The sequence below is a fragment of the Spodoptera frugiperda genome, chromosome 26, assembly GCF_023101765.2.
Source record: "Spodoptera frugiperda isolate SF20-4 chromosome 26, AGI-APGP_CSIRO_Sfru_2.0, whole genome shotgun sequence".
Taxonomy (NCBI): Eukaryota; Metazoa; Arthropoda; class Insecta; order Lepidoptera; family Noctuidae; genus Spodoptera; species Spodoptera frugiperda.
Window position 1 is genome coordinate 3,233,003 of NC_064237.1, and position 26,477 is coordinate 3,259,479.

General features: G+C 34.2%; 3 protein-coding genes across 3 annotated transcripts in view; 1 reads left to right on the top strand and 2 right to left on the bottom strand.

The window, feature by feature from the left end:
• LOC118264163 (ras-related protein Rac1) overlaps positions 1–1,336 on the bottom strand; it is a 30,146-nt gene extending 28,810 nt beyond the window's left edge. Inside the window, exon 1 of the mRNA XM_035576580.2 lies at positions 1,007–1,336. Coding sequence (XP_035432473.1) covers positions 1,007–1,041 — 35 coding nt within the window. The 5' untranslated portion in view covers positions 1,042–1,336. The remainder of the gene's footprint in view (positions 1–1,006) is intronic.
• Positions 1,337–2,418: 1,082 nt separating this feature from the next.
• On the top strand, positions 2,419–6,273 carry LOC118264162 (histone acetyltransferase KAT8-like). Its single transcript, XM_035576579.2, has one exon. It carries the CDS (start codon positions 2,508–2,510, stop codon positions 3,834–3,836), a length of 1,329 nt encoding a protein of 442 aa, XP_035432472.1. The 5' UTR covers positions 2,419–2,507; the 3' UTR covers positions 3,837–6,273.
• Positions 6,274–10,810: 4,537 nt separating this feature from the next.
• LOC118264297 (synaptogyrin) lies at positions 10,811–25,321 on the bottom strand. The gene is made up of 5 exons (XM_035576764.2): positions 25,036–25,321; positions 23,065–23,299; positions 17,341–17,477; positions 16,767–16,944; positions 10,811–15,506 (listed from the first exon to the last, which is right to left on the bottom strand). The coding sequence occupies exons 1-5, from the start codon at positions 25,135–25,137 to the stop codon at positions 15,475–15,477; spliced, it is 684 nt and encodes a 227-aa protein (XP_035432657.2). The 5' UTR covers positions 25,138–25,321; the 3' UTR covers positions 10,811–15,474.
• Between the last annotated feature and the right edge of the window lie 1,156 nt (positions 25,322–26,477).

Sequence of the window (26,477 nt, forward strand, 5' to 3'; positions counted from 1 at the left end):
TTACACACATTCAGCTTATATCACATTTTATCAGTCTTTATCTTTACTCAGTAAGTTTTAGGGTTCTTGATAAGATATTAAAAAGTACAATTTTTATCTTTATGTCGAATAAAAGATGACCTTTTAAACACAAAAAAATAAACATGCCAATTTACCCTCAATTTAGTATTCTTGGCATGTATGTGATTGTCCAATGACTTCCTTTGCAGCTAATTTAAAAAGTTACATATTCAAATTAGGTTTTATGGTAAGAGTACAGTTGAAATGTCATCCTAAATTGGAGAAAGGAAACATAAATCTATGATAGGTTTATACATTTTGCACAAAATATTTAAGTAGTTCTTTTATGTGGAAATTACTGTATGATTTTTGAATTTTGCTAAGGCTCAAATCAGAACATAATAATATGACTCATTTTTGTTTTCTTGTAGCTTGACAAAAGTCAGTGTTTTTTCTTTTTCTAAGTACCCAACTGTAACATATCTGAGGGTCAGAAACCTTTACCTATGCTTAATGAAGCAGATAAAACTATGACTGGCCATTTGCCCTAATAAAACATCAGTTTCAACTTTAAATTTCGAACACAACATAAATTCATTAGCAGCCCATAATCAGCAACATTTGCTTTATGGTGGAACATGAAAGTACTACTTCCTGCAATTCATTTCTACATCTGGTTGTTTACTCGTGACCCTAGCAATGACGGCATATGTTTCAAACATTACTACGGCCGAGAACAATAATCTGTAGGTTACTTGGCGTGTTAGTTTTTATCACCTTGTTACTCATACTTCTTACTGAAACTACGTAGCCTGAGAACACAATGGCACAATGGTAATAGTAAATAAAACGTGTATTATCGTTGTATAACCAGCTCTAATATCGAACGCGCTGGATACGGCACCAATCAACTCTGTACGAAGACGATTCAATTTAAAAATGACGTCAGACAGTTTACCAATTACACTAGGAAAGCATGCATTTCAAATAATTATAGAAAACTTACCCGTCACCGACCACTACACATTTAATCGCCTGCATTTCTGCGTTCTACTCGACCGTTGTCACTAATAAAGCACAAATTATTAAGGGTGGCTTCAGATATCTCTGACTTGGTAAAACTGCACTTGGTTCCACGTCTAGTTTCAATCAATACACATCCGCATCACAATCAACACTTGTACAAGTGAACTGCACAGTTTTTCGATAAAAATATTAATTTCATATCTCTTCGCTAGCGATAAGAGTAATTTGTTCCCGAAACCTCCGTTTCGTTCACTTTACAGACGTTTCGCTCGCCGATTACGTACGTTCGGCATTAAACAGAATGTTGCCCACTATAACTTCAGTTTTACCATTTCTACTAAAAATATACGGGGAATATAGTTAGTTTAAATTTTAAAATTAACGGATTTTGTAAACGTATGGATGGACAACTATATTTTATTCAAAAGTATTATATTACAATAAAAATGAGTATATTTCTTAAATATATTTATTTATAATTCATATAGGACTTACAGCTAATCAAAATCAGATAAAAATAACAATTAGCACAGGTATTATTCAGCCAATTATAAATCCCCACGTGAATATATAATTTGGAAAACATAATAGTATGTGAGTACTACTAATTTAAAAAGCTTTAAAATATAATGAATGCCACATAATTCAAGCAAAGAAAGGGAAAAAAAACTAATTATCTTCTTTCAATATTTAGCCAAATTAAAACTAGTTGTAAAACCTAGATAAACCTCGATCCGAGGTTAAATTCCTTGCAAATATTATTTAAATTATTACTTGCACGGATAACGAAATGGTTCTGCCTATAGTTGGATGAGGAGTGAGACTCGTGTAAGGGTGGATTAAATCGTAATTATTGTATTACTAGATATATTGAAATTTAATTTAGATAATATTTCAGGACTATTTATATTGAATAACCATTGAGTATTTTCAGTAAAAATAAGTAATCTGCAATGTTGCGATTTTGATTATGATTACTAAATATGTAAAATTTCTAGATAATCGTAATCAGTTCGTCTTATTTATTAGCGGTAACGCTATAGTGTATGTGTTTTTGAAGGACTGCATTTGTAAAGTTTTCATTACTATGAAAATCCACCTAACTTTGTTCGATTTCCCTTAAATGCGACTTATTTTTTAATGCTAGTAACATTTTAGAGTCATAGACAAAGAAATAAAGTTTTTTTTTCAATAAATATCCAAATATTTTTTTGTAGATTGTGTAATGTTTATATAAATAAATTTCCGCTTTATAATAATTAAAATATTATGTTTTAGATTGTAATTACTTTTATGAGTTTATTTATTAACACAAATTAATTATAATGACCGATAACAGTTCTTTACGGTTCTTTATAGGTGAAGCTCTATGATAGCACGTTTTTGCGCGCTTGATTTTCTATAATCTATGCTATTATGGCGACTTCGATAGATCGCGTTGCGCGGTATTGCGTGATACGATTGTTGATTTCAGTTGGAATATGGCAAAAGGTGATAAAGAGTTAGAAAAACCTATAGTGAATAATGAATTACCTAATCCGGAGTGCCGGAGCACGGACCATGAAGATTCGGAATCGGCACAGGAGCAGCCTCTCGACATCGGAGAGCATTATTTGGTGCGGCGTTCGGATGAGTCATGGCACCCGGCTGAGATTATACAGACGCGATACAATGCCACGGAGGGCTGCTACGAGTATTATGTGCACTATGTCGGCTACGATAGAAGGCTCGATGAATGGGTATCCCGACACAGGGTTATGTCAGATAGATTCGACATGTGCGAACAGTCGAATAACAACATAAATTGTGACCACCTTCTCACTGATAAATCCGGCCGGAAAATAACAAGGAACCAAAAACGTAAACATGATGAAATTAATCACGTCCAGAAGTCTTACGCAGAGATGGACCCGACGACGGCAGCGCTTGAGAAAGAACACGAAGCTATCACTAAAGTAAAATACATCGATAGAATCCAATTCGGCAAATATGAGATAGACACATGGTACTTCAGTCCTTATCCTGACGAGTATGGCAAGCAGTCTAAGCTATGGATATGCGAATACTGTTTGAAATACATGAGAATGGAGAAAACGTACAGGTACCACCTGAGCGAGTGCACAGCGCGACAACCACAGGGTAGTGAGATATACAGGAAGGGAACAATAGCTATATTCGAGGCAGATGGCAAAGAACATAAAATCTACTGTCAAAATCTTTGTTTACTTGCTAAATTGTTCTTAGATCACAAAACATTATATTTTGATATAGAGCAATTCTTATTTTATATATTGTGTGAAGTTGACAAGCAAGGAGCACATCTTGTTGGATATTTCTCTAAAGAGAAGGACTCCCCGGAAGGGAACAATGTGGCGTGTATACTGACACTACCTCCTTATCAGAGACAAGGTTACGGTAAGCTACTTATAGCATTTAGTTACGAGTTGTCCAGACTTGAACATGTAGTGGGTAGTCCAGAAAAACCATTATCAGATTTGGGCAAATTGAGTTACAGATCTTATTGGTCTTATGTCTTATTAGAAGTATTAAGTGTGAGTAGAGGCACATTGAGCATCAAAGACTTGAGTTCCATGACGGGGATATCTCAAACTGACATCATTTCTACATTACAGTCAATGAACATGGTAAAGTATTGGAAAGGTCAGCATGTTATATGTGTAACACCAAAAATAGTCGCAGAACAGTTGGCTAGCTCACATTTCAAGAAGCCTCGTTTGACTGTAGACCCGTCTGCATTAAGATGGACTCCTCCACACAAGCAGGGTAACTCGACAAAAGCAAAAAAGTAGTACAGGCTAACAGGCACGGCTTAGAGGAACTGAATACTAGGTCCTGCCGATGGGACTACCTCTAAGCGTTGGCCTGTTTATAAAGAATTCAATAAATAACTGATCCTGTTTAATGTTTATAGAATGTAAATTTAACATCACTGAAGTGTTTGTTGTAATTCAAAGTGCCTTTAAAGCAATATAGTGGAATTCTTATAAGAAATTTAAAATCTTGTTTAGGTCCTATAGTAATCTTGATTGATATATTATTATCTTTATTTTGTTAACAGTAATGTAATGATGACTTGATTGTTCCATTACCATCAAGATTAGACTTGAATTAACAACAGGTTTTTGAATTACAACAAGTTAGCTACTATACTTCCCAGGCACTGAGATGCTCTTTGAAGCTTGCAGTAACTTTGTCAGGATGTTAAAAATACATCCTAAGCATTGTATAGAAAATGCTAGAGTATTATAAGTAAGTTACAAATCATTGCTTTAAGTAAAATCAAATGTTCTGTGTCATTTGTTGTTTGTGGAGATAGGTTTATAAACTCTTAATGTAACCAGTAAAGGAATAAAGCATTTGAAAGTTTAGTATAAAGAAAGAAAAAATAAGAAAAAAAGTAATACAAAAGAGACTATTGTAAAATAAGGCCTTTGATTAGTAGCTTTGGTTGACAAAAAAAATATTTTTAAATGAAGATCATTGTAAATACCTCATTGAATGTGAGTAGTATGTATAATACACATCATTAAATGATCATGTTCATGACCAATTACATGCATTATGCATAATGTATGCTGCTGATTCAAACCGCTTATTATGTCACTATTTGCATTCCTTGTGGTTTAAACTCCAATTATTTATATCTGTATTTTATTTGCCAGTTGTATTATTTTTTAATTTGGCAATGGTTTATTATAAATTAACAGACTGGTGACTCTAATGCTATTGTTTCAAAGCATAAAACTAGTATTATCATAATTTTAATTACAATTTGTATGCATTAAAACATCTAATAAGTATCTATATTTAACATGACTAGACTAATATTTACATAATGATAATTATGATAAGATATGGTACAAAGTAATGAATCTGATATAGAGTTGCCGGCAGTCTACTTTTGAAACTTCAGTGGTGATTGTAAGAAGTTTTACTTAATGTCTATATTTAAGATAATTTTACCATGTTGACATTTTGATTACAGATGCTCAGAGACTACTCTAAGCACTGGCCTTTTCATGAAAAATAGTTAATTGATAAGGAATAAACTCTTTGCCACTTACATCCAAAGTTAAACTAGATCTGTACTCAACAACTTATTCAGTTCCTTTTTTTATACTGGTAACAGTGATACTAATGATTAAGTTTTAAATTAAGTTCTACAGTGATGAATGGAACTGTCTGACAGTATGCACGTTTATTTTAGCTTTAAGTTTAAACATTCGTCGTTTATATGTTTACGACTATTTCTGTAACACTGTTACAAAAACTTAGTAATTAAGTAGACTTTTAGTTTTAATGACAACTGGCAATATTTCGCGGATTTTTTTTCTGTTCAAATTGCCTCAAACCTACAAATCGAATGTCTGTATTGTTAATATTAATTAATCGTTGCCTTAAGTCCAATCAAAAGGCGGTATTGATAAGCGATGTAATTTACAAAAATGTGTATAAATATGTAATTAAAAATTCTATTAAATGTTGAATAATGAATGTTTGAAATACCAAAAAAAAAGAATATTAGAAAGCGTTATCACATCTTTGTTATTTTTACTTCGTATCAGTGTCGCTCGCTAATTTGAGGAAATCTGTTATGTAAAAGGCGGTGCCCTAAAATGGGTTCGTAGAAGTATGCGGTAGGCCCGTGTGTAGGCAGCGCGTTATTGTTAAAATATTCTCTTTCCGACCAGTTTGTTTTATGTCGTCATAGTAGGAAGCAAGGAATCTGGTTTATAATAGACTTGTTCAATTAGTCACATCGGATTTCCAAACTTATTGTATTGATGTTTTGTACTGCTTTTTCCCCTATAAGTTCCATTTAATTAGTGACTATTTCGGAACTTCAGGACGCGCTAATGATTTATGTAAAGAGTTGAACGACTTGTGTTGCTAGGTGGGCGGCATCAAACAGTAACTCTTACATCACCCTAGTGAGGAGAACACGCTGAAATTATTGTGAAATACTTATTTCTGAAATAGTACTGAACAATATCCAAGATATTTTTAGTAGGATAAGTTTTTCTTAAATTCTGTAATGTTAATATGCAATGTAAGAATCTTTAGTTGATAACAATTTGTCACTTTGTGTTGTGTCAAGTTGCATTAGAAATGAAGAGGTCTAGCCGTTGCCGTCTTTTAGATTCTGTGAATCATCAGTAATTTTCACTGTTTATTTGTGATAATTTTAATTGTAAGTAAAAGTGTCAAATAAAATGAATGCAGAAAGTTATTCGTATTATTTTGTGTGAACCCTTATTCCTAATCAACGAAGTCTATAATATAATAATAATAAAAACCTTTATTAATCAAATAACAGCTTACAGTTATTAAAGTATATAAAAATATTACAAGCTATATATGTCATGGCCCCTTTCGGGTATAGGCCTCCTCCAATTGCCTCCATTTTTTTCTAACAGTAGCTGCTTTCACCCAGTCTCTTCTTGCCACTTCTGTTATGTCGTCGACCCAACGAGCCTTCTGCCCTGCCCTTGCTTCTGGTCTGCCCTTTTTCCTTTTTGCTCCGGGACCACCCAATTGGTTGCTTGCTCGACTCGTCTGTAGAAGAGCGGGCAATGTGTCCTGCCCATTTCCACTTTAAACTTCAAGTGCGTTTATCTCTTGGGTCTTTTGTCTTATTATGACACTATTTTGTTTGTCTACAATTTTTATACCGAGGCTGCTCCTCTCCATAGCCCGTAGACACGCGCGTATTACGTACATATTTTTTTTGTTATAGATATAGAAGTTTATATTAATTGAAAATTATTTTTGCTATGATTATTGATTACCTATGTTAATGGCACACTGTAAATATAGATGAACTAACTGCAGGGTTGGTGTGGTGGCTGCGCAATTGGCTGCCGTGCAACGAGTAGCGGGTTCGATTCCCGTACGGAGCAACTCTGTGTGTGATCCACAAATTGTTGTTTCCGTCTGAGTGCCATGTGTTGGTATGTGAAACGTGTTTGTAAACGCACCCACGACACGAGTATCCTAAAGTGGAGCGACGACAAAAAAAATAGTTAAATAAATATAAACGAGTTTTCTAGGTACAAACCTAGACTACCTTAGCCTGACCTAGTACTGACGAACAGACCTGATTGACCTTTTGACCGTCATGCAAAGAAGAGGCATATCATTGGCGCCAAGCTACATAATTATGAACTTAGTGCATAATATCTCATTCAAGCCTCGTAGGTTGTTTGTTGTACCTACCGTTATTAGTTAGTTGTCTGTAAGTATAAACGCCAGTCCAGTATGAAGTAAAGGCGTAATATGTTTTTTTGGGACAAGCCCGCTGCATCTCCCCACACTACTGCAACTCCTGTAAGCCTGGATTTACAGTAGATACAACCATGAAAACACCGGAACTTCGGCGCGTCCCAGGTACTTGAATGACTGTCTTCGATCACGCAATAAAATTAATCAAAAGATATTATTAGAGGGGAAGAAGAAGAAAAGAAAACAATAGTTAATGTAATGTGGTTTGACGAAAATAAAAATGGTAAAACCTTATAGTGTTTTATTTTGTAGGTATAGCGAGGGGACCTAGGTACATGTGCGCCCTCTGCCTATCCAATCGATGATTAAAGGTGATGTTTTGTATTTGAAATATACATAGTAGGAATTTAAGTAGAGCATTGCTGACATGTCCGTAAGGATTGAGGAGCCACATCAGATTTTTAAAATCTGATTTTACCATTATTTAGCAGCAAGGAAGCTGATTTTGCAGCACGAATTCTAGATTTAGCAGCAAGATATAATTATAACTAGATAATTATATTAATGCAAAAGTGGCTCCTCAATCTAAACGTTTAAATTGAGGAGCCACCTATAACTCGTTAAGTAATAGATGAATATTTTTGAAAATTTTGTATCATTTAGCAGCACTTTTGCATATTACCGTCTACAAATTTCGCTTCTGTGGCGCTAAAATGTAAGAAAATACAATACTTTTAGTATGGCTCCTCTATCTAAATTTAACAGGTGAATTTCTACTGGATATGAGCGATCAATTATTATATTCGACATAATGATCATTTAGTAGGTGTTGTGTTTGTTTTTGCAGTATAGGAATAAAATAGTAAAACAGAGTAAATTTTGTAGATGAACGCATTTTCTTTGGCTCCTCAATCCTGACGTTCTAATTATATATGTTTGACTGTACCCACCTGAGATGACAACGGAATCTAAAGCCAGAGATACTAGCATTTAGCAGAAATGTCTGCTAAATATATCTGCACAGTTCAGCAATGTATTTAATTTAGATTCTGAAAAAACAATACTTAACTATTTTCTTGTAAATTCAGCGTGTAGGGTGACCACAGTTTGAGGATATCTACAAATTATTATTTCTCTTACCAACCGACAATAATATTTATTTAACAAAGTGTTCATTAGCAGTGAAGTATTCTCGTTTGTATATTCACGTAGAAAATAAATACTTAACTTGGATTTCCTATAAATATAAAGTTAATCATCACGTTTGTGTCATCATAGTTGAATTGTGGGGATAAGAAAATAGGGTCAGTACTTTTAATGTTAGGATTTTGTAGTATCTCAGCATATTTAGAAAATACTTTTTGTTGATCCACCAGATCTACTATCGATTGGCGGCCTTTCGGCATAATGGTTCTGAAACAACAATAATAATAAATATCCTCAGTCACTTATCTAGTCGAAGCGACCAATCATCAATCTAATAATATTTCGTTGGATAAAATGACTTTTAGTAATTTTTATATAGCATGGTACGACACGAAAGTCGCAGGTTCCGACTGGTTGTTGAATTTTTTCATAACGTAATAATAACAAATATGTTAGAACATGAAAGTGCTTAAATTTTTTCTATTTCAATTTGTAAACTTCGAATCCGAACACTGCGTATTAAATAAATATAAATAATAGCAATAGTCGGCACAAAATGTACTTACATTGAAAACAGGATATCGTACTGCACTTAAATTATCAATCACTGCACAATATTGCACCTATTAATATCCCCACAATTCAACTATGATGACACAAACGTGATGATTAACTTTATATTTATAGGAAATCCAAGTTAAGTATTTATTTTCTACGTGAATATACAAACGAGAATACTTCACTGCTAATGAACACTTTGTTAAATAAATATTATTGTCGGTTGGTAAGAGAAATAATAATTTGTAGATAGCCTCAAACTGTGGTCACCCTACACGCTGAATTTACAAGAAAATAGTTAAGTATTGTTTTTTCAGAATCTAAATTAAATACATTGCTGAACTGTGCAGATATATTTAGCAGACATTTCTGCTAAATGCTAGTATCTCTGGCTTTAGATTCCGTTGTTATCTCAGGTGGGTACAGTCAAACATATATAATTAGAACGTCAGGATTGAGGAGCCAAAGAAAATGCGTTCATCTACAAAATTTACTCTGTTTTACTATTTTATTCCTATACTGCAAAAACAAACACAACACCTACTAAATGATCATTATGTCGAATATAATAATTGATCGCTCATATCCAGTAGAAATTCACCTGTTAAATTTAGATAGAGGAGCCATACTAAAAGTATTGTATTTTCTTACATTTTAGCGCCACAGAAGCGAAATTTGTAGACGGTAATATGCAAAATTGCTGCTAAATGATACAAAATTTTCAAAAATATTCATCTATTACTTAACGAGTTATAGGTGGCTCCTCAATTTAAACGTTTAGATTGAGGAGCCACTTTTGCATTAATATATCTAGTTATATATCTTGCTGCTAAATCTAGAATTCGTGCTGCAAAATCAGCTTCCTTGCTGCTAAATAATGGTAAAATCAGATTTTAAAAATCTGATGTGGCTCCTCAATCCTTTCGGACATTTGCTGACGACATTCGTCCTACTTCAACACAATTTATAAAGGTTATCAGAGCAACATCTCGCATATTTTAGGGCTAATAATACACTTATCATGTCTCGTAGAAAGTTCGTAATGCTATGATAAGTACCTATTACAAGTAACTAGTCATTTCTTTGAAGTATTGTTTATCGATGTTATAGTTAGGTATTTATGTATGTTTTTTTTTGTAAGAGGAAAACATCCAATGTCTTCCCCGCCTTGGGCGACGCGAGAGGGAGTGTCAGACTCTTACTGATTTAAGTTCACCCCGTTCCTACTCCTGCTTTTCGAAACGGTAACCCACTGTGTGTTACATCATTGGATAGGTAATTTTAAGCTGAATAAAAGTTACTATGGAGTCATGTTCCAAACCGTTCAGAGTTATTCTTTATTCAACAAAACACACAAACAGCAGCTAGTTACACTTGGGTCAATTGAATATTTGGTTATCTACATCGACTGGTTATCTGGGGGCACGGCAGTGCCCCGCCAAGTTCTTTTCTCGATGCTTGTTTTCTATACAAATTCAAATAGGGTCGTAGTAGTATGTATATCGTAAAGGCCATTTTTATCGAATAAGAAAATATGAGATTGAAGTATCTAAATATTATATAATTAATTAAAAATGCCTTAAGTAAGGAAGGACTAATTAGTACCTAAGCCCAGATATGATTATACTTAACCAGAATTTCTAAATCCGTGCTTTCTGATAGCCTTCTACGAATACTCACCTATTAGGATTTTAAATACATTTCATTACCTAGTTATAATCACTTTGTTTATGTCAACAAGTTTATACCAATAGGTATATGTTTTGTTGGCAAAATATAAAATGTTTGGGAAGTAAGGAGCATGGGATGGGTAAAAAATAAAACGAAATCGACGAAATTTCTATTAATCCAATTAATTTTTATTTACCATTTGCACATTATTATCGAACATCGAAAACATTAGTAACATACATACATACAAAGAAAGTGGTACATTATGTATATAAATATCGAATTGAACTCATCTTGGTTTGTGCGTTTGGAGATTTTTTACGAAAACAAAATTCTATAATAATGATTGGTTACACATACCTAACTGGGGGCACGGTAGCGTGCCCAGTCAAGTCGAGCAAGAAAGTGACTCTTTCTTGCTAAACTTTAGGTATAGGTATTATTTTTCGTGATGCTTTTCAGGCTACATAAAATATTATTGGTAAAAGTATGTTTTATCCTTATCTTTCTTTCACATCATGAGGACAAAACCAAGCATAACACTTAGTTTTTTATATATATTTAGGTACCTAACTATATATAAGCGATTTAGATCGTTTTTTTGATAACAATAACTTTCTTTTCGGACCTACATTCCAAACATGTGACGTCGTTATCAATCCATCTTTGATAAGAAAAATCGGGTCACTGTATTTCACGATAAAATATTTCAATTATGCGTTTTGTTATCGTAAAATTATCGCAATTATTTACGAGTGATATTGGTTCCGATAAAATGTACCTATTAATGTATGGATGTTTGGATTGAATATGAAAATGCATACATACCTATTACGTTTGACATTGTATTGTACAGTTTACCTATATGTATGTATAGATAGGTTGAGAATTTGAGAGTTAGGTACCTACCTACTTAGGTATCTTGGCTAGGTATCTTGTTCATTTTCTTACTTAAAGTTCATTTTAGAATAAACTGACTGTCTTTGAAACTGTTCAATCCCATTACCTAAACCTGTCTAGATCCAAACAGCAATTTTTTTATTTTGTTTTAATTTCCAACAAAAAGGTTAGGTTTTTTAAAGTTCTATTAACACGTAGTTCAATACGATATTTATACACAAAATGTACACAGAACGTAAACATAAATGAATACATAGAATGTCTTAATTTTGAGATGACATGCAGAATTGTTTATATAATATATTCATAAAATATAAATTGAGGGTAGGTATTGAGAACCTCTTTCATTTAAATAGTTTCGTTTAGTTACGGTAAATAACTATTCTGTAATAGTTTTCTATGAAAAAATACAAGATACAAGTAGGTACTTTTTTATAAAGCTGAGATCAAAAACATTCAAAGCAAATGCACCTTCTGCACCTCATCTCTTTCAAAAATAGGTATAGCTTTGGTACATAACTCAAATATAGATAAGTACAAAGAATAAAACGCAATAAAAAAATAAAATCGACAAGAAACCTCTTTACATACGCTCTTAACATTATTTTACCGAACACTGAACGACTTTAGCATTAAAATACTCAACACTTATTACGATATTTTTTTTAATGTTTAGTAGATTTTTTTATTATCTTCTGAACATACTAACCAACATACAAGATATCTACGGCTAAATTTATCTACGTATAGTGTACAGAATGTTTACATTTCAGCAGTTTTGTAAACATTTATAACATTTTTTTATTTTATATAAAGTATTAATATTTCTTCTATCAATCATGTGCTTGAAGGGCATTTATTTTAGAATTTTCTAAAAAGAAATCCATTTAAAATTGTTTGGGCTATTTGGCTACCAATGTTTTATAATAGGGGTGCCAATACATCTTATATTTTTTTCATGTAAAACACTTTATAAGTCACAGGTTTATTAATATTTTGTTTTGGTAATTTCGTTCCTACGTAGACATGATAAAGCTTTAAATACAATATTTTCTATATTACTAAAATACATACCTTGACTGAAATGTATTTAAATACATACTACGATGCCCTTAACACATAAGACTGATATGAACATTACACATTTCAAATGTACTCACCACTCGTTAAAGCTTGCAAGCGTAAAAAATTCAAGTGTTGCCAACATTAACGGTGAATAAATACTTTTTTGAATGACGAATACATTTGAATACAGATTTATTGCTAAGATTTTATTTATAAACAATAGTGCAAGCTATGGAAGTGATAAAGACACCTACAGGCTTGCTGACATATGAAGTCAACGTCGATAAATATCACGCTAATATCCATTTATATATATTCGAAAATATATATTGTTTAGAACCATTATTGCACACATTTAACACCCTAATTCATTACAAATATGAATACTAACATCGCATTACAATGCAATATTAAATGAAATACATTTTGATGAGATATATCTGTCAATTGATATAATATTTAATAGGTATATTATATAATAGAACACCATTTCCACACATAAGTACTTTCCTACACATAGTGAGTACAACAACCACACTCACAGATAATATTCCATTATTTAAACATCAAACTATCAGCAAGCCGACTCCTCAAAGTCCTACAGGACACATTTCAATTATTCACCCCGGGGTCAACTGTTTTGTACTCAATTTTAGACCTTAAAGCACTCTAAAAGAGCTCAAATTACATCGACAGCTTAGCAATTATAGTAAGTTTACTAAAAATATGCAAGAGTAATAATAAAAATGTGCCCAGAAATTATATATTTAGTAGTCTAATAGTAATAAGATAGCATTTACTAGAATATATTCTTTTTATATTAAAAAAATACTATGACCTTGGGTAAAGCGCTTAGTTATACATAGGTATATGATATAATCTATGTATTAATACTGAATGTATATTGGATCGTTTAGTTTACATTTTGTGGTACTCAGAGACATTTACTTTAAGAGATAGTGTGAAAATAAACATTCTTAGACTTGAAATTAAAATTACCCAACTTGGCAGTTTTTTGAAAGATGTTAGTGCTTATTTCAATACAGTTTTCTGAAAAGAAAATCTCAATTTCATGAAAGTTTCATCACAAAAAGAAGATCCAGTCCAAAGCAAGACATTCTTGAAAGTTACAATACTTTCAATGTTTTTTTTTAAATATGCATTAACATCATTCAAAGTCAGATAGAACATATTTTTTTTTAATGACGATTGGAAACCTTTAAAAGGCCCCTAGTTTTCTGGAAATTATAATAAGACTAGGGAGTGTGAGATAGATAGAGCTACCCACATCAAAAACCTATTTTTGTATCTAATAAAATAGGTAACACTTTATATTAACTGCTATTATTATGATGGGCATTTATAATAATACATTTATAGTTTTACATAAGTAATGAGATTTTTAACATTTCTCCAAGCACATTAGGTATTTTGTAGGTAGATACTATTTGTACGTCAAACAGGGATAGTTACTAGAATTGTATATTATGTATTATATAGGTCCTTAATACTATAGACATAGGTATCATTTTGGTTTGAGTTTATTATAATGGTGCTTGTAATATTTTTTCACAATTTTGAGATTCATAAGAGTAATATCTTTTGTTTGAACATATTTTATATCTAGTTGTAGTAACCACAATGATTCCAGGATTGCTCTTAAATATAAATAGGTAATATATAACTTGTATTTCCTATACGACATAGCTAGAATGAGGTAATGAACATGGTTCTTTAGAAAAAAATAACATTTCACTATAAAAATAAACTTTCAATAAATTTCAAAGACATGGCACAATGATATTATAGTGAAAAAAATGAGATTTTAAATAAAATATCACTGAGTTGCGGCCTCAAACGACTAGATGGCAGCACCATCGAGTACAAACAGAAAAAAATAGTTCTTTTTTTACAACTATTGAAACATTGTCTTTTTATCGCAGTTACAAGACTAGGAAACGCTATACTATATTAATTTACCGAGAATTTAATTAAAAATTATTACATTCTAATTATTATGACGTCGCTTGAGACCTTGGAATATTTTTTATTATATTTATAAATCTGTTTAGAGTACATACATTGATATTTACAATATAATACGATGTTATAACATTATACACGTGAATATTGTCAAGATATACCTACAAGCAGGTACTGTGAAGCAAAACACGTTTATATATTTGAATAAATATTTATATATTTTAGTATTATCTGATTATAATATACATCAACTTTGGTATTATTATAGTAAATGTATTAATGACTGATTATAACTACGCTTAACAAATAAATAGAAAAATAAGCTTCATTAAAATAAATGGACATGATTGCTATCACTGAAATATTTTTTAATAATTACATACATTTGTTTTTAAACCCTATTTTATTAGTGAGCGAGACTTTTTTTATAATTTCATGAATTATTGAGAACGGTCCAGCAAATATTCATTTATTTACTGGTCATTTTCTAGATTATTATTTGTTTAGTTTAAAATTTGAATAGTTAGTCAATTGGAAATGTAACCAGTAATACTTTTGTTGCCATAAAAAATATATATGATTGCCCAAAATAATCTATAATCCATAGAACTCCACTCACTAATAAAATAGATCTTAATATAAAGCAGAACTGTTTAAATCTTTGGTTATTTATATTTCACTAAAGTTGGTATCGATTTTAATGATCGAGTGACGAAAAATCGACTAAATACAACGAATTAATCGTTTTTCATTGGTTTTATTTTATAGGTATTATTTATTGAAGGTGTTGTAGTAATAATGAATTATTATTACTTACGCCCAGTAGTGTTGTGTTTGCAAATAAACTTGATAATGTTCTATTCATTCCCGTGCCGATACAGCTTAGTAGGTTGGGGCCGTGTAGTCGATGTTTCCTGAAAAGTGAGCACAGGATTTTATAATACTTTTTTGTATTGTGTTTTTTTGAAAAATAATGTTTTGGTGCTCTAAAAATAGGTACAGCAATGTGGACCGTGTCATAGATACGATCGAAATTGATAGGTGTCAGCGAGCTTTTGGGAAATGACTTGAGTATGTGATATATCGATAGTAGGGAAACCATCCATAGCACATATCCATTGTACATTTCATAGCACGCTATAGATTAGCACGCATCCATAGCACGAATATTTTCATATAAAAACATATCTTAGTTGAACCCGTTTCCACCAGTGCTAAGCTATGTGTACCAATGAATATGGTGGAAACCAAACGCATTCACAGCAACGTAGCATAGCAAATCTCTGGTGGAAAAGCCTCCTAAAAGTGGCCTTATAGGTTCACATAGTAAGTAAAGAGGCTTAAATGTGAGGTAACTGGCTATATTAGGTAATAACAATAAGTATCTACACAGGTAGGTAGTAGGTGCCTATACAATAGCTTACAATCAAGGTTAGGCCGGTATTAAATCGAGGCAGGTTCAACTAATTAAGGATTAGGGGAATTAGGGCAATGCCCTCAATAGCCTTCGATCCTTGTGTAGGCACCGGGCAAGTGCTTTGCAATTAAACTTTAGACTACGTGATGCTTTTTTGTTACGATTTTAGGCCTTCTCAGTGTTATATAGGGCATGTTTTACAATGTGTTGATAGCCGCCACGTATCAGATAATCTATAATCTATAAGTGTATATAAAAATTAATTTCTGTTCGTGAGTCTCGCTAAAAATCACGAAAGGCTGGAGGGATATGACAAATTTTGGACTTGAATTATTTGTGGAAGTCCAGGGTTTAAATGATGAGAAAAACCAATGTTTGAAATTTTCCAGGTCAGCTAGTATATATATTTTTTAAAACGTTGCCCCACACTAGTATTTTCTAGTTTTCTAGATGTCTAGAAGTAATATGTAAAAATTATTCGTTTATATTATTAGGTATACGTGGTCAAACAGGCGCTTAAACATAGATCTCTGGAGAAATCTAGTTTTAGCCAAAGCCAGTCTGCCGCTTGTCACTTATCGATAAGCATAGTTTTTTATACATCCGTACTATGTACTGTGTGTTCCTTTCAAGTCTCTCATAGATTATATTATAAGCGTACCTATATCCACCATCACCTTTTATACTATAAATTCCTGAAATATTACGACATCTTTTAATCTGTTATTGGACTTTAATATTTTTGAAGTAATCTCACCAGAGGCATGTGTCTGCGAGAATGGCGGGTCGCTGTAGGCGGGCTGCGGGTCGGGGGCGGACGGGTACGCGGGGAAGGCGCCGGGGCTGCCCACAGCGCCCTCTACCTCGTACGCCGGCGCGAACGCCGCGTCAGCGCCCACACGGAACCGCTGGAACGCGAAGAATGCACAGGCCACCTGCGGAAGATGTACATTCGTTAGTCAGGAAGAAGGAAAAAGCATGGTGGTAGTAGAATCTAATGCTATTTGAACGAGTTGACTTGACTTGGAATGTCCACATTACAATGCGAAGAAATCTTCGCAAGACTTCTGACACTGGCAGTATAGTGGACAACACTGTATTGGAGACTCAGTTACTATTAAAGAAAAAAATATCTTAGCAAATCAACAAAAAAAGCATCGAAACAAAAAAGTTCTATAAGGTACAAAGTTACACAGTAAAAGTGCCTTAATTATATTAAATCATTGGTCATTGAAGTAGACTTACAATTGTCATTATATTAATTGTATGGTATTAGATAGTTCCCATATACTCGTATTTTAATAATTTGATTTCTATATTAAATAACTCACCCAAGCAAAGATGGAGAAGAAACAGAAGGCGATGGCTCCCTGCATGTTGTTGGCGGTGCCCACCGGAGGGTTGTCGGTCTTGCCCCACGCGTTAGACAGGTAGCAGAACCCGACGAAGTATAGGAACGCCCAGAATGCTGGAAATTAAAAATACCTGGTAAAGTACGTGTTATGGGTAGCTTTTATTAGCTTCCCTGGCCACTTTGTTTTGAGGGGGAAAATTATCCAATTACTTCTCCCGCCTTGGGCGAGAGTGAGTATCAGTCTCTTATTAACTAAAAACCATCCCGTTCCTACTCTTGCTTTTTAGAGCCGGAGGCCCAATTAACCCGCTAGGTAGTTCGCAGCTCCGAATCAGGTATCAGCTCTACTTCTCTGGCCACATTGGTTAGTCTTAATAGCCTGTATGAGTCTACTCAGCAGTAGATCAAATATAGGACGTCTCTCGTCACTGGTTTATGGATCTCCTTTACAAGGGATTTGCCATAACATACACGGTTCACGATTTGCAGACTTCAATCTATTCTACCGTATTTATAAGTATTTGCCACACTGTCACCTGCTATTAATGTACAATACCTATGTCTTGCAAAACTATCGGAAAAATATGTATTGGCTTTAGCAAAATTAAAATCAATGATTCATGTACCTTTTACTGGTAGAAAAAAATTGACCCATTTCTAAAGACATCAGAAATAGTTTCCTAAAAAAATCGTAGACACACCTGTGTCGAACTACATATCAAAGAAGCTTTCCCTGTAACAACAGCGCATTCGACCTCGTAAACGTGAATCCGTTTTCACACGATAAGTAACAAATTAGGGTGAAGTTTACGATCTATAAAATTTTACATCGAACGAGAGGGATTGTGGAGCCGATCGGAACGCGTTAGAACGTCATTGTTGTGCCGTAATAAAGGAACGAATGACCTGACAGTTACGGAAGTAGTAAAGAATTATGGACACCGATCAATTTTATTTTATGGGATGCAATTAATATTCTAAGTACTATGCGGCGACTAGGAATTAAGTGGTTTTGTCTGTGAATAGGTCAGATTTGTACCAGTTTTACATTGTTAAGGTAATTTGAGACTTTATGCTACACTTACTGTTCTAGTAACACTTAAAATTTTGAAGTAGGCGCTTCTTTCCTAGATTGTAGATGTGTTCTTCTTTAACCTGTGTAGTAGATTCGGTAACTCTGCATTTATTTATTTCAAATAGCCGGAAACACATTTGAACGTCAAAGCAAATATAGTAATATTAAAAATGTCTTTATATTGATCAGACCTCTAGTCAAGCTACTTGCTTGTTCCAAAGTGTAGATTCCTATAGAGAAGAACGAGCGAGAAACTCCATAGGTTACACTTTCAATAAGATTCACAATACAATTCTTAGTTACATTGTTTCGATGGCTTCATATGTGAGAACAGAGAACAATGTAACACTAATATTCAGTCAAAGAGATAGAAAAAGAAAAATCCTTTCTATTGCACGCATCTATCTACGAGGGTGTACTCTTAGTATCCTCACTTCCATAATAGAATAACAATCTACAGCTAATTGTTACAAGTACTTAAAACAAAGGCATAACAGTAATAATTTGTAATGGTTCTTTAAACATCACACTTGCTACTTTACACCTGTTCTTCCCCATAAGTGAATCGTTAAGGCAATATGTGTGTATGGAAAGTAATTGTTCTCTTTACAATCACTGTTAATATGGTGCGCTCGCCGCTAATTTAAATAAACTTATGTTATCGCTATTAATGCTAGTATTAACTTCCTTTGTAATCGTCTTTTGTTTAATTCAGTTACACATACATAATTATGTGGATATTTCTTTATAGGAACTTGAGCTTTTCTAATTTAACTATCTTTTTTTGACGATTCTGTTATATTATAACTAGCTTTTGCTTCGCCTGCGTTCTTGTGGAATAAAAAGTATCCTATCACCTAATTCGGCTCATACCCTGTCTGTATACCAAATTTCATCACAATCCGTTCAGTAGTTTCAGCGTGATTGACGTACAAACATCCAAACAAACAAACAAACGTTCTCATTTATAACTAATTAGTATAATAGTGTGATTTTTTTTTGTAGGATCTAGAGTTCACGAATGCTCATTACTTTTTCTTCTGAGAAGATGCTTTTCTCAGCATTAGGAAATTACAGACTGATGATGATGGTGAATTAAGTTCCTATTAATTAGGTCTTCATTTAACTTAGCAAAACAAATGCAGTTTCCTTTCTTCACGGAAATGCCAGAGGAAAAGGAAACGTGACTTTCTTCGGCAAACCTGGTCGCGAAATCTGCGGATATCAGCATGACGTGGACCGAGGGAGAAGCGGGAAGCTCAAGACCGATCCAGATGGAGGACCTCTGTGTACGCCCTCTGCCCCATCCAGGTGACATTGGACCTTAAGTCAAGTAAATCTCCTATATCAAATTGTATTACAGTTATTTGACCTCTGTGACTCGGAATGCACACGTATATGATAGGTAGCCCATGCCATCTATAGGTAGATACAAATCTGCTCGCTGATGAGGCCAATTAATTCGACCTCAAAATCAATTTATCTTCACCACGGGTTTATTGACACACTTTACATTGAAGGACAACCGTTTTTGTGATTTTGCGAGAATGTAATTGGTATTGCATTATTAGAAATGCAGTTTGACAATCTATGCTTATAATAAATCTGTAGAGAGGTCAATTTTGTACATGAAATATATTTCCAAAATAACTATCAGCGGGTGATTAGTGATCGATACTGACGCCAAAAATGCAATCAGAAAAAATTTTGTCTGTCTGTCTGTCTGTATGTATGTTCTTTATAGAAATAAAAACCACTCGACAGATTTCAACGAAACTTGGTACAATTGTTCTTCATACTCCTGGGCAGGTTATAGTATACTTTTCATCACGCTACGATCAATAGGAGCAGAGCAGTGAAGGGAAATGTTGGGAAAACAGGAGAACTTACTCCATTTTTTAAGCTTCCGTCGCGTGTGCAGCCTTAATGGTTAAAGCTACACAGAAATAATATATGACGGAAATGTTCTCCTTAAAATTGTTTAAAAAATATTCCACGACAGCAAATGTCTATCTCTTATGGTTGACTCACAATAAGACGTATAACTCCCGATAGCTTAACAGTTCGGAGCTTTCTGATTAGATTTGTCTACTCTTACGTTTATAAAACTCATTCATTCATTCAGTCATTCATTCATATTTTATAAATCTGTAGAAGGGTCAATTCTGTACATTGAAAATATTGAAAGAATAAATAGCAGGGGGTGTTACTGGATCGATACCAAACCCAAATATGTGATTAATTTTTTTTTGTATGTTCATGCATTACGTGAAAACTAACGGTTCGATTTCGATGAAACTTGGTATACCTTATTATCCTGGGCATAAAATAGGATACTTTTTATCCTGGAAAAATACGTAGAAAAAAAATCTTTATTTTTCAGTTTTATTCTACAGAACGCGAGCTCAACAAGGCAGTAGCTCAAGAGAGGGATCTCCGTAATTGTTATGGGCCTCGCCGTATTTGGGTCCAATAGATATTTATAAGATGTCATTGTCAGAGTTACTCAAAAAGGAGAAATAAAACTTCCACGCGAAGACCGACATCCGCGCGGACGGAGTCGCGGGCGGAAGCTAGTTATTACTATAAGGGTATTGATTTAAATCAATTAATCTAATTCTGCAGTACATCTTACACAATTCTATAGACCTTTTTTGATGACGGGGGAAACTTCTAAAGAGGCCTAGCTTTCTGGAGATAAAAGACTAGGGAGTGTGGGGCATCTTCAGCAAAGCAAAGAAAACAGATACTTATAGGTATCAAGTACGGTATTATAAAAAAATAGCATCTCTCGCAGAAAGTATCAAGTATTGATGAAAATAGATATACAATGTGATATGGGTGAGACTTCTAACCCGTTAAGGCTGAGTACTACATGTAATTTTATCGACAAACGGAAGCTAATAACCTTGGCTAATTAATTCATTACTTTTTTCATATGTTTGATAATGTTTTGATGAGAAAAAAAATCATTTCTGAATTATTTTTACCGAATAAATCGCTATTTTCAATTGGGGGTGCAACCCCCATATTATTTTTTTTGACGATAAAATTAGATTTAGTACTTAGCCTTAACGGGTTAGAAGTTTCGCCCCTATCACATTGTATAAAATGTGGTGTGTCTCAGAAGCTAGAACCGTATTATTTGGTGTACCATTGTTTCTTACTACATACTTACCTTAATGAGAGGTAGCCCTGGCTATAGTATATGTATTTATATTTATTATCTGCATTAAGACTAGGGAAACGTGACCTGGATTTTGGAACCTATGCAACTTGCAAATGGCTGCAATTAAGTATACGAGTATTTAGGCCAAATGGTGTTCAAGGGTGCACTTCACTACACAGCTTGGCCTTGTTACAGCATTTTTTATTTCTTTAATGTCAGTTACAAAGTCTTTGCTTTGTTATTTAGTATTACTGTAGTGTAGTTTAGTTGCTTCCGCCTTCTACGTGGGGCGTAACGGGGGTAGAAACGAGTAAATGTCACGCTTTGAGGTCGACAGAATCATCAGGTTTTAGCGAGCTTTTAGTTTTTAGAGAAATAGCTCTGAGGGAGTCTAATCTATAAAATATTGGGCCTGGGTATAAGTGACCTACCTAGAAGGTGAACAAGTTATATAGTGAATTGTAACGAAATAGGTCAACATACAAACCTAATCAAAGGGGCTAGGCAGAGACTATGGATCGGCAATTGCTACGATTCTAACATAACTCTTTTGCTTCATTAATAATAATCTGTTTTCTTGTTGATTAAGGGTATACATATACCATAGGTCACCACATATAATGTATATTTTTTATGGGACCCATGGAGTTTTATATCCCTTGTTTTCTATTCCAGTGTAGACTCAAAGTGTAGTGTGTGTGTGTGTGTGTGTGTTTACACTTTAGGATGAGCAAATAGCTATATTTTTTTTTGTTTGACGTTCAAATGTGCCTTCCTTGTCTATTTTAAACAAATGATTTTGACTTTGACTTTGATGAGTATTGTTATCTGTTAAAACTTTAAAAGTTGCGCTGAACTATTTTGATCCTCAGTTCCTAATTAATTACGGTCTCCTATGAGATGCATAATTAAGATTGCAGATTGCAAAATACCTCCTACGCCATCGAGTGCGCTCTTCAGATAATTACTTGTTTAGAATGAGGTCTCCACTCTCATCCCATCAATATTACGCAATGAATCTCTCGCGAGTTAGATCAGGGCAACTCTTTTGCCGTAGATCCTAATTCGTCATCTTTTTAACAAGTGTAAACGTATCTACGCAGACACACAGACATGAGTGTGAAATGAAAATTGAATTTTCAGTTCTATTGAATCCTCCTCCTAATCGTCTTCATAATTTTTATCATCGACGATTTTAGCTTTTTGTTAGTTAATTAATTAATATTTAATTGTTGTTTAGGACTTCATCATCATCATCATATCAGCCATAAGACGTCCACTGCTGAACATAGGCCTCCCCCAATAACTTCCAGATAGGCCGGTTGGAAGCGACCTGCATCCATGCTTATAAATTTGAGGGTACCTGAACTTGAACCCCGGCTACTCGTCATCCGAAACCTGTGCTAAAAGGCTTCTAAGGCACCAAGAAAAACAAAAGTAAATAGGGAAAAACTCACCAGAAAATCCCATATCAGCCAGTACGTAGTGCTTCCTGGTCTTCACCGAAGACATTTGCTCGAAGAGGTACTCGCCAGCGATGAAGCCGATGGAAGCTATGAACGCGATCACGGAGATGCCGACGCCATAGTTGCAGGCGTTCGTGTCATCGTTGTATACGCAGTGCTCCTTGCCGTCCTCTCCTGTGCGCCAACCCTTGGCTGATATGCAGCCCATCACTATCACGCTGAAGAGCTGAGGAAATGGGTTATTGAGGACTTTATAGAGGCCGATTAGGTTTAATAGTTTTATGTTGTATAGTACTAAATGACGCAAATTTTATCTTACTATTTTGTCTTCCATTGTTTATTGATTTTAGCTATAGGAAATTTTAAAAGTCGTTTCTAATTCTTGTTTTAGCTTTGTGTTTAGAAACAAAATTGTTTGCTATCGACTTCATATCAATTAAACCTAACCATTAATCTATCGGATGATCTTTTCTCACAATACAAACCTTATACAATAGTAATTCAGACACGATAGTCATCTAAATGCATCACGTCTGACAGCTTCTAGACATAGAGGAGCCTCTAGATTGATAGACATTGTTATTACTTATTGAATATAGAATATCATCAACCATAGATTGCATGGCCATATTGCAAATGCAGCAAAAAAGAGAAGGGAAAGGCCTCATTCAATGACTCCTCCCGCCTTGGGCGAGGCGAGAGGGAGTGTCAGACTGTTCCTGACTAAAAACCACCCCGTTTCTTCTGCTTTTCGAGCCGGAACCCTGGCGAACCCGCTAGGTATTCCGCAGTTCGCCTGGCAACTTTTAGTTATTACTTGCCCTTCTCTGCATTTTATCTATCCAAAAAAGGCTATCAAAGGCTTTTTACTAACTTTAACGTAAAGAACATAATATTTAGACACAATTTTATTGATTGTTTGCCCTTGACCTTACCCCCAATGATGGACTACTATGATAACAGTAGTGTATTGTTCTACATTAGCTATAGGTACGTCATTATCATAGATCACACCGTCATGTATACGGTACATATTACATACGAGAAAAGTAGTTTGGAAGGCCATTAGATACTAGTAAATTGACGATAATTTTTACTTTTTAGTAAAAGTTTTGTATGAGAGTTAAATGGCTTTGGTATTGATTGATAGGTATTGACAATACGACTTGCAATATAGCCCAAGGGGAGCTTACATATTTTGTATTTTGCCCTTTCTTGTAATAGGTAGGAACTGTTTATAAATACTCTTCTATGCATAGAAGTTAAACATTTACAGATTACAGATATACATAAGAAAATCTGTAAAAGGAAAACTCTCAGTTATAAAACCGAGAGCAAACTTCTTCCACTCATAAAGTCTCCCCAAGCAATACCTAGTAGATTTAATAATGATCCATTGTGACCCAGTTGTAGTCTATAAATATTTTATTGGTCACTTTTATGTAAGGTTCAAGCTGCAATCAATGTGCATTCGTGCAGAGTGGGTGTAATACAAGACTCAATAGCTACGTATGTATGCACAGATAATAATAATTGTCTATTGTAGGTTATATAGCTCTTTACTTAACACAAGGCCAGTCACATGGCATACATATACTACCTACATGCTGTGTTTGAAAAACAGCGTGTCTATGTTTAAAAATAATTCCATATTCAAATTGATACGCCTTTATTCGAACAGTTCTTCTGTTTGGAAAATTAATTTAGAAAGAGAACTATCGTAGGATTTTATTTGATCGTGGCGTATCTTTATGTGTTATTATGTTAGAAATAAATTAAATTTCAAACGACGAGATCTTTTATCAAATTATGATATGTCCTGTGATGACACTGCGTGTTTTTTCCTTGAATTAAAAGAAGGAAAAGAGTTAACTAATTCTAACTAGTCTGAAAAATGAGATAAATAAATCGAGTTGCGCATGTTACATGAGGGTCCGCATATCGTGAAGTAAAGTATCTTACCCAACAAACCGCCCTGACAATCACGGGAGGTCTCTGGATGAATTGCTGGGGATCGAAGGCGCCCCCGGCCTTGCCGCCGCCGTACGCCCCGGTCGCGTCCATTTTAACACTTTACAATGAAAATTTTGCTACTCGAAGCACCAATGTTAACTATCCGTCCATAAACGGCTCAATAAGTATCCAACCTCTGTAACTACGAATAGCCAATTCGTGTTATCGATCGCGCAGACGAAATTCACAGATGACAACAGGGAAATGTGACAGTACTGCGTTCTCCGTGCTCGCGTAGCGGCATCGATCTGCTGAAGCGGGCTCTGATTGGTCGGAGTTTTAGGACTCTCGTAGGGTTGCCAATAAGCTTCGGGGAAAATCGGTTTTCCGGAAAATTGCATTGGGTGGTAGAAAACGAGCTGTCAACTAAAATACCTACACCTAAAATGATGTTGTTATATGTTTATAGTTGTATATTTATTTACTATGGCATTTTCTATGCACATTATAATTGTCTTGCTATTTTAAATCAATGAATGCAGATTAGTTTACATTGTGAAAGAAAATTCCATTGACATGAATAAGTAGGTTAGAAAGAGATGAGAGAGCTCTTAACTTCCGGGGTTCCGTGAAAACGGAAATGTAGTTCGGAATGAGGTTAGCGCGGGATTTGTTTGTGATAAGACAGATGTGTTGATTTCCTCGTATAGGATTGGAGATTAAAATTATACTTAATCAATAGTGGTTCAAGAAAATTTGTCCTCCATATACATGAGCATGTATTTTTAAACGGTTTTATTTAGCTTGACCTATTTGTTTATTTGGGTCAAATTAGGGACCTAATTGAATTTTATCTCCCTTTCTGACCACAGATCAATCTGGGTTTTGGTACACACTCTTATTTAAGATTCTAATCCATAACCTAATTAATAAACATAACAAAACATTTGAAAAATCAACATAATTGAAGCCATTTAGGTACATTCGCTCAATCAAGCGAGATAGGGGATAGCGGAAGATTTTTTTGCAGTGTTGCAGATGTCCATAGGGGATGGATGGCCATGGTCGCTTAACCCTTGTTAGAAAGGAGTTTCTAAGTGTATACGGTTTTTGTTCTTCTATAATAGTATCTTCTGATTAATGTCGTTCCGGGATCAAGACAGTTATTTATATCCCTGGGACGCCCCTGTCACAGACTTCAGTGTTCCTGTGTTCATGTTTGTATCTACTGTAGGTAAATCCTGGCTTATAGAACAAATAATATTGAATATTCTAAATCTGGGATAGTGGATAGTGGTGGTATTAATAGTTCACGTGACAAAAGGCTGAGCGGGCTTGTCTCAAAAAAATGTGTGCAGGATGGTTTTAATAAATCATTTTCCCTAAAGCTCTTGCTGCGGATTTGCTTTACCTCTTTATAATTGTTTAAGGATTGCTTCTTATCTTTTGGT

What these genes read in the sequence shown, in the direction of transcription:
- LOC118264297 (XM_035576764.2), bottom strand. Translation starts at nt 25,137, where the DNA reads ATGGACGCGACCGGGGCGTACGGCGGCGGCAAGGCCGGGGGCGCCTTC. An exon ending in TTGTCAGGGCGGTTTGTTGG is followed by an intron (nt 23,300 to 25,035) that starts GTAAGATACTTT and finishes CCATTTCCTCAG; the next exon opens with CTCTTCAGCGTGATAGTGAT. An exon ending in GGCTGATATGGGATTTTCTG is followed by an intron (nt 17,478 to 23,064) that starts GTGAGTTTTTCC and finishes TTTAATTTCCAG; the next exon opens with CATTCTGGGCGTTCCTATAC.
- LOC118264162 (XM_035576579.2), top strand. Translation starts at nt 2,508, where the DNA reads ATGGCAAAAGGTGATAAAGAGTTAGAAAAACCTATAGTGAATAATGAA.